Source organism: Phaethon lepturus, unplaced genomic scaffold, assembly GCF_000687285.1.
Source record: "Phaethon lepturus isolate BGI_N335 unplaced genomic scaffold, ASM68728v1 scaffold42286, whole genome shotgun sequence".
Taxonomy (NCBI): domain Eukaryota; kingdom Metazoa; phylum Chordata; class Aves; order Phaethontiformes; family Phaethontidae; genus Phaethon; species Phaethon lepturus.
In genome coordinates, this window is record NW_010546355.1 from 18,836 (window position 1) to 31,772 (window position 12,937).

Here is a 12,937-nt window from a genome sequence, read left to right on the forward strand (position 1 = left end):
TTCTCCAAAAAAAAAAAAAAATATCACTATCCTGCTGAGGCAGCAGCAGCTCCAGGGTTTGACAAAGAAAGGTGAGTAAGGAGCTGGAAAGCTCATTTTCTTCCAAGTGTTCTGTGAGGATGGAACTCTCCTAGATTAACCTCAAGCTCTACATAAATGTGGATTAACTGGGGAGCACAGGTAAGATCTGTACTTTGCAGACAGTGAAATGAAGGCACAGAAAGAGAATACGACAAAAGTTTAGCTATCAAGCAAAGCATGACACTTGTCATAGACCAATGCTTGGAAGGCAACATCTGCTGGCAAGAACAGAAAAGGGTAGGGACGGAATCTCCCATCACTACTGCTAATAAGCAGATGACAAGAGTGAAGCACAGCTACTTATGGGAGGCAGAATTACCAATTTCTGTTCGATACTTTAAAAATTAAGTTAAGGTGAGAGAAAAGGAGGCACTGATTTCTTCCTGTTTTATATTGCAGCCTTCATTACACTTACGAGTTACAGAATTTGACTGGGGGAAATAAAAGCAATAGGTACATTTCATGCATTATTTGCTGTGGCTATAGCTTCAGCTCCAGAGAAACACAGAATTAGATGATGATTTATTTTAATATCAGGAATTAGACTAAGGTCAGATAACAAAGCCATCATCAGCAACATTTAATTCAGCCACCTCAGAAAGGCTTCCTACCACTTGCTTGTGTTCACCAGCTGCCAGCAGTACCACATCATCCACCTGCATGTTCAGTGCTTGGATAAGCTCTGGCTGCTGCTTCTCACCAAGAAACTTTGTAAGCAGTGACTTCAAGCTTCCATCAGGCCTGCAGATAATCTCCATGATTTCCTAAAGAAAGGTAAAAGTATGTTCAGTCCAGTGCTGCCCTCTCTTGTCTTGAAGCATCACATGCTCAGGCACTGACTATCAGCTATTAAAACTGCTCTTCTACATTCCTCTGCCTGCAAGTGCCTTTGTACACACTTTGTCATTCACCATTTCCAATGCCTCAGCAGTGTTTCTCTCACCTGGTTAAACTGGGATTTTGCAGACTCCTTTAATGACTCCAAATCCTTATTTTTAAGATACCTCTGGGAAAAGAGCAAGAGAAGACACATTAAACCTCAGCAAAATATACCAAAAGCCCAACCAGGATTCAAATCTATAGACTGAGCTTTTTCCAAACTTCAAGTTCTTTTGTTTCCATTACAAGTTCTAATAAGTGCTGTGGAACAGGACAGGGCCCACAGTACTAGGCTGCGGCACAGTGCCTTCTCCAAGAGCTCCTTTCAGGAAGAGGCTCCTCTAGGTTGTACGCCTGGCTGCAGTTTTTCTCCCTGCTCTCAGATCAGATGTAGCTGGTCAGCAGAGTTAGATTATGCCACCTAATTGCCTCCAGCGTGCAGGAACAAGGCTATAACACCACACTGTTGATGGGGAAGTCATAGCTCAATTTGGAGGAACAACAGAGCGAAACCAACTGGGCTGACTCTCACAGGCAAACAAATACAGTAAGTGAGGACCTGCATCAAGATCTTGAAGTTTTTCAGCTACCCTAATGTTTAGAGAGGCTCAAGATTCCACTTTTGTTTCGCTCAAACACACACCTTAGCGCCCTCTCATGGGAAGCTAGCAGCTTGTGTTTTGAGCCAAAATTAAAGGTATCCTAAGAGAAACCATAGTTATAAAGTCTTATTCCCCCAATAAAACTCAGTGTTTAGTGGTTGTTGGTCCCCCCCGCCCCGCCACTGACCAAGCTGCAAAGATGACCACAGGCAGAATTCAATCTGCTTCCCTGCTAAAATACACAGCTGTATCTACCTACATCTGTTGTCAGCCTTGGATTTGAAGGTTTGAATCAGAATGGTTACGAGACATGAGTTGTGCCCACAAATGCAGAAGCAAACACGCGAAGGGCTTGTAACCACCTGACCTTTTTCTCACTAGTCCAGAACAGAGCTGTGCCGTACCTGGCTTTATTTCAATCCTTGCCACAGGGCACAATTTATTATTGAGATGCACATCAGAAGCCATCCTTGACAAAAAAGCAAGCTGATGACCTGAGAGGCTTCACAGAATCACATATCATTAAGATTGGGAAGGACCTTTAAGATCATCAAGTCCAACCATCAACCCAGCACCACCATGCCCACTAAACCACATCCCGAAGTGCCACGTCTACACGTTTGTTTGAATACTTCCAGTGATGGTGACTCCACCATCTCCCTGGACAGCCTGTTCCAATGTTTGACCACTCTCTCAGTAAAGAAATTTTTCCTATTATCTAGTCTAAACCTCCCCTGGTGCAACTAGAGGCCATTTCCTCTCATCCTATCACTAGTATCACTTCCCTATCCTAACGGACCTTGCAGCTCTGTTTTCTTACTCCCTGTTCCTGAGGGCAATATACTCTTCCCATCACCTGGTCATCTCCATTCCTCTCTTCTAACACCACTCAGCCCAACCTGATGTCAACCACAACAAATCCCAAGTTCCCTGAAGGGCACTACTCCCCCAGTAATAGCAAGGAACATTTCCATACCAACAAATGAATTAAAAATGGTATTTTATTTATTTTAAATAACACACAAAGAGCATGTAAAAGCATCACTTACCACTCCCTGAGGGATACAAATGGCTTTGACAGTGCCACGTGGGTAACTGAGTGCATTCTGCACAAACTGAATGTCTGATCTTCGTAAAAAGTCACTGACGTCCACTATCTGAGAGAGATCACAGGAAAAAGCAGCAGTGGTAGGAACATGAAGCAAAAATCCTGCACCTGTGTCTTAACAGCTTCAACACCATTCCCTGGGACATCATTTCTTTGTTTAGTGAAATTAAATGGTTCACAAAGAAATGAATGGGGCCAAGCTGGAATAGCCATTAGGAAGCTAAACACTGCAGAAACAGAAATGCAAGACAGCCAGGAAACCCCAAAATTGGGTTTGAGCCAGGAAAACCTAAGGTTGAGATGATGCCATCCTACCACAGTGTAGAGCACTACATACTGAAAAAGAAACCCCCAAAATTAATTCCTGGGGAATAAGACCCTTTCTTGCTTTTCAGCACTGTTCCTCTTAACGCATTTGTCAATATTCTCATTTCATATTCTAATTTCATACACAAACAGTGTATGCACACAACTGCAGTAGGTTATCTTGAAAATATCTTCAGGCCATTAAAAGGCTGAAGAAGCCTGTATCTCTGAAACATGCTCACCAGCAGTATGCTTTGGAGTGCAGTAGACAAAAGCACTTACGGTATCTGTGGATGCCTTAGGGGGTCCTGTTCCTAACACAGTGAAAATGCATTGCTTCCTACCACTACATTACCTTCAAAATAAAATTTTCTTAAAACATACATTTTCCCCACAGTCAAATAATCAAACCCTCCCTTCCCCATCAGATTACTACCTGCACAAAGCAGTGACAATGGGAGAGACACCTTGGGTAAATTACAGCTCTAAGAACCCCAGCCAATCACGTATATGTGATCCAAATCAACATTATTAAAACACTAATAGAAAGGAGAAGCTGCAAGTTTCCAATGGCCAAACCCTCACCTTCATCCCAAAACGGGTGTCTGGTTTATCAGTGCCATAATTAGCCAGTGCCTCCTCATACGTCATGGAAGGGAAAGGAGTCGTAATGCAGCCTCTTTCCTCAGGCCAGGAATACTGCAGGAGGCCCTCTATCAGCCTCTGGATCCCAGCTTGATCTACAAATGACATCTCTATATCTATCTTAAAACAGAAAACAAGAGGGGGGATTCCACATTAGCTACAGGTTTTGCCTTTGCATTGCTACTTGCAGAATCTCTTCACTATAACACCAGCATAAAAAGAAACAATATACCACATTAAATCATAGCATGACTGCATTAGAGTGAGGGCATGCTTATGATCTCCCTACAGCCACATGACTCAGGACACTATCTCCTCAGAGAACTGAATGAGGTAATAACAACAAGGATAGAAGAAAAAGCCTTGAATGAACCAGAATAACTCTGCCTCAGATCTCAAGGCTGAGGAATAAGATGCCTGACCCAGCAGGACAGGAGGAGATTGCATCATCAAGCATAATCACTGCTGCAACATAATTCCCACACCTACTGCACCTAGGACTGCGCAGTTATCCAAGGACAGTAACTCTGTGCACGTCCCATAAAAACTTCAAAGGGCTGTGCCTGTGAAACACACAAACAATATTGTACCCCTCAAGCACCACAAGAGCTAGCAGAAACTAAGCCTTCAGAAAGGAAAACAGCTACAAGCTGTTTGGGGCAAGGAGGAGGGTGAAAGGCAGCGTGAGCTGGTTACCTGAGTGAATTCAGGCTGTCTGTCGGGCCGCGAACCTTCATCTCTGTAGCAGCGAGCAACCTGAAAGTACCTGCAATAGTACTTTTACTTAGATAACAATTTAAAGTACCTGAAATTAAATTGTGACTATAGAGTTATCAGTTTAAAAAAAAAAGCTCTGTTCCCTTTGTAGCGGATGATCATAGTCCTGGTTGTTCCTCATCTGCTCAAAAGCATGAAGTTCTGGGTGGAAGCTACTGGATCAGCAGCTGTATCCATCTCCAACCATAGCCTTCACGTGCCTCTGGAGGGTATCAGGTGAGCTGCATCCCGACAGGAGCATACACAACCCCCTTCCCACCTTCTGCTCCAAACCTGGACTCTGCTAAGGGCCGTGCAAAACTCAGTCATAATCAAGACCTGGCCTGCAGTTCACTGCATGGACAACGGTCACCCTCTCCTTCAGTTTTATTTGGAGGAACAAGCACAATTAAAAGCTTTGTACATGTGCACCCTGCGAGCACACTTTCCATGTCTCACTCTCATGCTCAGCTGTCCAGCCTCATCTCAATTAGTTCTATATATTACTCTTGGAGAGGCTTTTATCACACACTAGATTTTCTACCCTTCAGGAAGGCTGTGCTTCAGATCAGGTTTCTACTTAAAACAACAGTGAAGATTTCAACCTTCAAACAGGATACGTTTCCTCTTACAGGGAGGCATTACTGTTGAGGGGCAAAAGGCCTGGCCTAGTTGAGAAGTCCCAAGTATTCAAGGATCCCTCTTCAAAACACAAAACCCTTGGCGTTAAGTTTTTGGGGAAAGTATCTAAAACATCAGAGATCAAAGCAAGCAAACGCAGGAGGGGACGTGCAGGGAACAAGAGTCCAAGAAACTCTTACCTGTCCAGGCCTCCAACCATGAGGAGCTGCTTGAACTGCTGAGGACTCTGTGGCAAAGAGTAGAACTTGCCCGCTTCCCTTGAGGGCACAAGGAATTCTTTTGCTCCCTGGTATCAAAAAGAAGAGAAAAGCTTACACAGTTCAGCAAATAAGTGGCCTCAATTCCAGAACAGAGAAATAGCTGACCTGAATATACCTAGCACACAATAGAGATATGCTGCTTTCCAAGAGCCTTTGGGGTTTAGGCCATTTTTTTCCCCCTTCTCTTTCAGAAGATTCAGCTCTTTCTCTTCCCCGGCTTTTCTTGGTCAAAATGTTACAAGTGGATATGGAAGGGCAAAAAGAGATGCTGTAAGGAGGAGGGTATAAAAGTATCTTCCAGAGAGAAACTAAAAAGAATTGAGAATTTCTGAGCCCTCATCTCAAAGTACAAAGAAAAGCGAACATACAAATTAAAATTAAAAAACATCAGTGCATGTGCTTCCTAATCTATGAGTCAATTTTTCACACCTCTTCTACAGATTTTCTTCCATTCACCAAGGCAAGATAAGACTAAAACACTGAACTTTCCAGGAAGATAGGTCAGCACAGCAATTAAAGAGTGATATGTCAAATAAAATGATAATGAAATGCACAATCTTTTCAGCATTCTCTAGGAACCGCAGCAAACAGAAGCTATCCTTTTCAAGGTAGTGACAGTTTTCAATAGACTGCAAAACACCTTCCTTCACCATTTTTTGCTCCCACCACCAGTGTATTTCTACAATTGAGCTCTCCTCAACTGTTGAATCAAATCTAGTATCAACATCTTGGACCCTTTTGCAGCTATTAGATTAAACATATACAGGACTTAAGTCTCACACCTCATGTAGAAACTGGGTGGGCCATTATTGGAAGACTGGATTCTGCAGCAGGCAATCGTACAACCTGACACACAGCTATTTTGCAGAATTAAATCTACAAATTCTAAGCTAACACCACAGCCTAGAACCACAAGAGGAAAGGACCTATTTTCCCCATTATGAAATCCCACTTGTGATGAAATGGCTGTTTGTATATCACACTTAAAAAAAAAATAATCTGTTAACCAACTTGGTCCAAAATACCCCAAATGAGGATTCTCCACCTCCTGCTCTGTGAGACTAACGCATAACAATACACCATTCAAGACAGGGGTTTAAATGCAAGAACTCAATGTGTTAGCTGCATCAACAATTCCTGGGCTACATCTTTCTTTCCTGTGATTATTTTTGAAATAAAGGAATATAAACTCAGAAATTAAAATGCCTTGAGTAGTGCCACTGCATTAACCTATTAAAGAGATAAATGCTGGGGAAACAGTGCTTAGAGGAAGTTTTTTTTGTTTATAATCTGGCTGTCCCACTACAGGACTTCCATTCAACATGCACTCTACAGGACAGAAGCTTTATTCATTTGAAGGTTCAAAATTAAGACACAAGATACCACCTCTTCCCTTTCACTCCCTCTACCTTTAAAAGGATCAACATACTATATCAGAAATTTGCACGAGCTGTTACTTAGTGAGGGAACAGCAATGAAGGCAGAGTGGCACATGACAATATTTCAACCACGAACTGCCTATGCAATTGCAGGAGGCTAAAATGCATTACTAACAGAATACATACCCCTGGGGTTCTCTTAAAGAGCGTTGGAGTTTCTACATCCACAAACCCTGAGGAACAAACACATGCTTCAGACACAGAATATGCTGAGAGCAAGAAGAACTAGTACGACACAAAGTAAGCTAGAGTAGGGTTACTCAACAAAATAGGTAATCTTAGCTGCATCTCCAATGCAGCCTCTCCAAAATCTACAGATTTTGCTGCTTCTAAGAATAACTTGTGTAATGACAGATTTAAAGGGTTTAAGCTACCCTGATGTCCTGCCAGAATTCTTGATGACAGAGGACTCCATATAGGCTGAAAAACTGTTAATTCTCTATCCATTTTGAACAAGGCTTTGCTTTTCCAAAAAAGACTTCCTGATTTTAAGATAAGCAAAAACCCTGTAAGAAATCCATCCCTTTGACATGCCTCAAGTTGCATGACCAAAAGAGGGAAGCTACCTGCAAAAGGCCTTTTCTCACTGGTTATAGCTCACTTGAAACAATTGGTTTGTAGCATGCCAAGAGATTTCAACATATTTTGCTCTTCAGGCCTGCCAACACCCCTTTAAAGACTCCACTGCAAGCAGACACACCATTACGAAGCGGAACCAGTTTGCAGTAGCATGTTGATTGGCAATCTCTCTCAGCGACAGGAAACAGAAGAAGGGAGGGCTAAAGTGTTCTTTGCTGCACACTGTTCTCCAAGCATTTTTCTTACCATGGAGGCTACACAGATACTCCCGCATCCTCATCACTATCTGTGATCTCAGCCGCAGGTTATACTGCAACCGGAAGCTGCGCAAGTCCAAGTAGCGATACTGCATCCGTAAAGCCTCTGATTTCTGGAGATAAGAGATAACTAGGATTAAGAGACAAAATTCAAATTGCATGTCTAATGAAGCTGCTCCTAAAGCCACAGGACAAAAGGGGGAAGCTAAAAAAGGGTGCTGCTCTATTGCCACAACCAACTCATTACCCACAACCCACACAGACAAACATCAGCCACTAAGAGTGATGACAATTACTGTAAAAAAAACCCAAACAAAACAGACAGACATTTACTGTGATAAGAGGTGCCTCAAAGCTCAGGATTTCAGCCCTCCTTATTCTCAGTCCACTGCAAGAGACTGTAGCAATCCTCCTTGCAATTTTTAGGCAGAGGAGTGGTATAATACATCGATCTAAAGGAACAACTAAACAGTGAGACATCCATATTACAGACAGGAAAACTGAAGTGGTGTGGATGACGGTAATTGTCCAGGACTCTTAACACAGAAGGAACAGGACCCAGTTCTCCCTCCTCCAACACTTACGTATCAATCACAGTTTCAATGGCACAGAGAATATCAGTTAAAAGCAATGCCACTCCTACACTACAGAGCCTGCACTAAAACTAACCTCTTATAAGACTGTACTTACAGAGGAAGAAAATAATCTGGCTGACTAGCTACTTGTACAGATAAGACTAAGCACGCTTGCCTTAAAACACAGCAGTGCATTGACAGGATCTGTTTCACACTCTCAAAAAAGCTAGCACTGCCTGATTTCTGTCACTCTTCCCTTTACCATCTGTTCTTACAGTGGTATTTGAAAACCGTGTGCGCTGGAATCATTCAAACCTTGTTTTCTGCTTAACTCTAATCAGAAATACATCCTCATGGTTAACAAGCAGCATCCCTATTTTAATTAACATCCTCCCCCCAAAGCAGAGTTGGGAGAACCAGACTAAGCTCTTAGATAGTTTGCCATCACCATGGGCAAATTCTCAATTTATGGAAAAGCCACCACTTTGGTAAAAACAAACAAACAAACCCAAACACAGACACCTTGACAAAATCCTTGATTTCAAAAGGTAGTTTCTTGCAGGAGTTTAGGATCTCTGCTGTCTCTGCCTTCACTTCAATATCCCCTGTTGGCATTTTCTGGAGCAAAAAGGCAAGGAAAAAAAAATTAGATTCAAAACTTAGGGGAAACAATTGGACAAAGGTTTTTCACAGATGGTCAGGTGAAAAAAAGAAACCCATGTGAGTATCCTCCCTGCCTTCTAACACAGTATAACTGAGAACTTCTCTCAAGGTTCTCCTAGATTTCCCTTCTGTTCAGAAAAACACAAGTCACCTCACTGAAGATGGCATGGTCTTTCCAGTAGCATACTGACCTCTATAAGAAATATAGTTACTTCTCTTTTGCCTTCTCCTTGAAGGACATGCTGAGCACAGAGGAACAGTCAGGCACAGACCCTTCTAGGGCACATGTGTTTGGACAAAACACTAGTTCCATTAGCTTCAATGAAACCATGCAGTATACGTTTTAGTGTGCATTAGCAGCATCACCATCAGTCCTTAATACAAATCAAAAAAGGTAACTTGTGAGGAACTTCTCAGAACTTCCAGTTCCGAACACCAGCTCTCAGAACTGGTCGTCTTTCTCTTAGATCCTGAGGGAGAACTGACAGCTTCCCCCACTTAGGACTGGGCCACATCAAAGTCCATTTGATCCTACAGAGCTCCAGGGAAAAGCGTATACAACCTTCCAACAACATTATAAATTATTAAGAGAAATAAAAGCATTGCTTGAAGCCTTCATTCTTTATGGACATCTGTAAGTGTTCAGAGCAAAAAGAGTTATGGTCACAAATCCAGGTTCTCTTTTTAGGCCTATGAGTGATGGGATATGTACAATCCTAACAGATTAATCTATGTCTGACCACAATGAGATCTGAGGAATGCATAACATTGAACAATTATTCCACCTCTGTTTCCTATGCAATGGAGTACAACAAAATCTATTCTGAGTGAGAAATAGGTCATCACATGCTATGGAACTTGTGATGACAATATTTATTTTCAAGAAAAAGAAATTCTCAACCACACTTGGAAAGCCTGAAAAAGCCAGCCATTATCCTTTCAAAGGGCTGGAATACAATTTAATTCATGGGTGTCTTTGTGTAATGTGCTTTGAGGTTCTCCTAAGTTACATGTCATAGCAGTTATTTCACCTCACATTATCTGAGGATAGGCTGTCACACACCCAGAGCCCATATGACAAAATCCACCATAATCCTACTATCCAGTGCTCTTTTCCACAAGGAATAAAAACCTTCAAAGATTCCAACATCCTTACCGGATTCTCCTGCCCTGGGGGCCGAGGGGACACAATTCCAGTCACTCGCACAACAGACTCCACTGGGGCATTAGACAAGAGCTTCTTCACATGGGAATGTGCCTGCAAGAAGAGGACAATGTCTCACAGAAATTCAAAGATCAGGACAAATGCACCATGCTCAAGGGCCTCACTTCTTAACAGTCCATTTGAATCAGGGATCATTCCTCATAAGCCAGAGAAAACAGCATTAACCTTTCTGTTGTAGTGTCAGATTAGGGCTCTCATAACGCTTAAATCTATCTGTGAGTCAGAGCACTCAGTCTGACAAAGTACTTCACTCTGATCTCCATGTCTGCTGGACCCAAGCTACCAAAGGAAAAAATAAAAATAAGACTTAAATTTTGGTAGCACTTACCTCATCCTGTGGAATGATGATCTGGGTCAGACCCTGGAAATCTCTCAAAACCAGAAACAGGCCTTGCCTGATCCATAAAAACACAAAAGGAAAAACATTTTTTTAAGAATTAAGTAGTCTTCTGCTTTTTAAGCCAAAGCACATACTTCCAGTACCTTGTGACTAATCTCAAAGCGCTTCCAAGTAATGTATGTACAGATACTTTTCCCACACCTGAATCTAATACGAACAATTTGGTTCAGATTTTTGCCCAGCCACAGACAAACAGCATGCAAATAAGCAGAAGAGGTAGGATTTTAATTTGAACATTAATCCATGTAGAGCTGGGAATCTGAACAAGTGCAATTTCCTGCTGGGAAACATCATTCTGATAAACACAGTTACATGAGCAATAAAACTAAAGTTCATATGGATAAAAAAAAAAATCCAACCACAAAACAATTAGGAGAACACTGGTCCCACAAAAAGTTTCACATGAACAATCCACACTCCTAGACCCAGAATCACAAATCTTGATCTCCTCAGCTGCAGTAGAGACAGCTACCTTTGCACTTAATCCATCAAGAAGCTGTCAAATGGAACACGCTCTGTCTGTCTTTAAAAGTAAAAGCGCAACGGTCTCATTGCAATAATCCTAACTCTGTTTCCTGGAACTCCACCCACAACTGTTCAAAGACAAGATGCTCCTGAAAAAAAAAAAAAATCCATGCAGACCACCACTGAAGAACCATGCTGGATAAAAAACAGCTTCTCTGGACTGTAAAATGCAAAATGCGACTTTTGATACAAATTAATTTCATCAAAGCCACAGAACCTATCTCCATTTTAAAAGCACATACCCAGGATCAGAATATCTGGGAGCATCGTCCATGCTGCATGCAGACGTGCTTTTCACCCTACATTTACAAAATGTACAACTCTATTAGGAGTGATTATATCACACCACCTATAGCAAACTGTTGGAATTAACATTTCATCCTCTGCTTACTACCTTTTCTTAACATTTTTTTAAGCAAGGCTTGCTTACTTTAAAATTGCATCATTAGATGCTGTACTTGAAAAGACAAACATCACTTGCTTAAAATTTAAGGACACTATATAAAAGAAATTATTTGCTCACAGCTGTTAGAATTGCTATAAATATGCTGTTACTTGTTTTCTCTCCTATACAATGAGGGTATCAACATTTAATTATTTTACAGTGTTGTAGTGAGGATCAATTAACAGTTGCATGAAACTCTGAGATTTTAAATAGTGATTTGGCATGGTTCTCAACTGTTTTCTCACTTCAGAAGTGACTACTGCAAGATATGAAAAGATAACCTGAAGCATAAAAAGCGTTTGAATCCTGCCCTAGAACATATATTGGATCTGGCAAATAAGCACCTCCATCTTCACCTTGGTTTGCATTTACCTTTGATATTGAATCCAGCCATACAGTGTGACCTCTTGTCCCACATGAGCAGAACGCAGCTCTCCACAAGTATTGGTCCGAGTGACGAAGCTATTGAAGTCTTGAATAAAAATAATAAGCTCTTTTGTGGCTTTTGCAGACAAGTGAGACAGAACAGTTACAGAGGTGTGTGTCGTTGTCCCCAACGCCAACATAGTTTAGACATATACAAAGAAATTACTCCATACATCCCCAATACAATTGCTGCAAGACATCAGGACATAAATATGACATGAAATTATTCTAAACAAGTTTTTAAGGGGAATTATTTCTAAGTGTCAGTCAAACTTTCATACAGAAATCTGAATGCAGTCTTGCTGCAAACTGCTGCCCTGCACATTTCAGGGGCAAGAGAAGGGAAAGCTGCAGATCAGTCCTGAGACACCTGACGATTCCACATTCGAATCTAGAAGGCACAGCAGAACAGGGACTTAACAAGCCAAGACTCAAACATATTGACACCCATCGCACAGGTGTAAATTGAACAGCTTCCCGCCTGCAACTACTGCTAAAAGGCCTGAACCATGACTACAGAATTTCCACAGACCCCAGTGTGCCTGGCATTGTGATTTAGTTATAAAACAAAGCACACCACTTACAGAACATGTGAGAGTTTCAGCTTGCAATGAGAAACTTGAAGGAAATTATGTTACCTAGACATATGTATGTGTGTATAACCACAGGAACGAGTCTCCCTTACAACCTTCATCACAGCCTGAAGGCTGCAAAAGGTAAAGTAGAGGGCAAGAAGGTTTGCTTTCATGTTAGGCAGTCAGCCACCCCTCTTGTTTATAGATTGTGTGCAACAGAAGAAAGAGGGAGGGGAAAAAAGGCAAAGTAAAAGCCGGGGGGGGAGTTAGACAAATTGGTTTTGATACACTTTGAAGTGCAATTCACTGTGAGATGCCAAAACTCAAAGAAAAACATGATTTGGAGAAGACATTTTAAAAAGTGATCCAGAATAAATAATTTATCATGAGCGTACCTTTAGTCTCCTCTGCAGACTACCCTGACCTGAGCCCCAGGGAAGAAAAAAAAAAACCAAAACCCACCAAAACCCAGAAGAGGCGGCGGCGGGACAAGACAAACGCTTCTTTCTCACCTGGAGCCGCCGGGGCTGCCCGGTGCAGGGCCCGCCC

The 12,937-nt window shown here is 41.8% G+C and overlaps 1 protein-coding gene across 1 annotated transcript in view; it reads right to left on the minus strand.

The window, feature by feature from the left end:
- DARS2 (aspartyl-tRNA synthetase 2, mitochondrial) overlaps positions 1–12,934 on the minus strand; it is a gene marked incomplete at its 5' end in the record, with an annotated part of 15,596 nt that extends 2,662 nt beyond the window's left edge. The window contains 13 exons of the mRNA XM_010289261.1: positions 693–845; positions 1,025–1,087; positions 2,612–2,719; positions 3,562–3,741; positions 4,318–4,387; positions 5,199–5,305; positions 6,845–6,891; positions 7,544–7,667; positions 8,652–8,747; positions 9,949–10,050; positions 10,346–10,412; positions 11,760–11,859; positions 12,901–12,934. Coding sequence (XP_010287563.1) covers positions 693–845; positions 1,025–1,087; positions 2,612–2,719; positions 3,562–3,741; positions 4,318–4,387; positions 5,199–5,305; positions 6,845–6,891; positions 7,544–7,667; positions 8,652–8,747; positions 9,949–10,050; positions 10,346–10,412; positions 11,760–11,859; positions 12,901–12,934 — 1,251 coding nt within the window. The remainder of the gene's footprint in view (positions 1–692; positions 846–1,024; positions 1,088–2,611; positions 2,720–3,561; positions 3,742–4,317; positions 4,388–5,198; positions 5,306–6,844; positions 6,892–7,543; positions 7,668–8,651; positions 8,748–9,948; positions 10,051–10,345; positions 10,413–11,759; positions 11,860–12,900) is intronic.
- Positions 12,935–12,937: the final 3 nt, after the last annotated feature.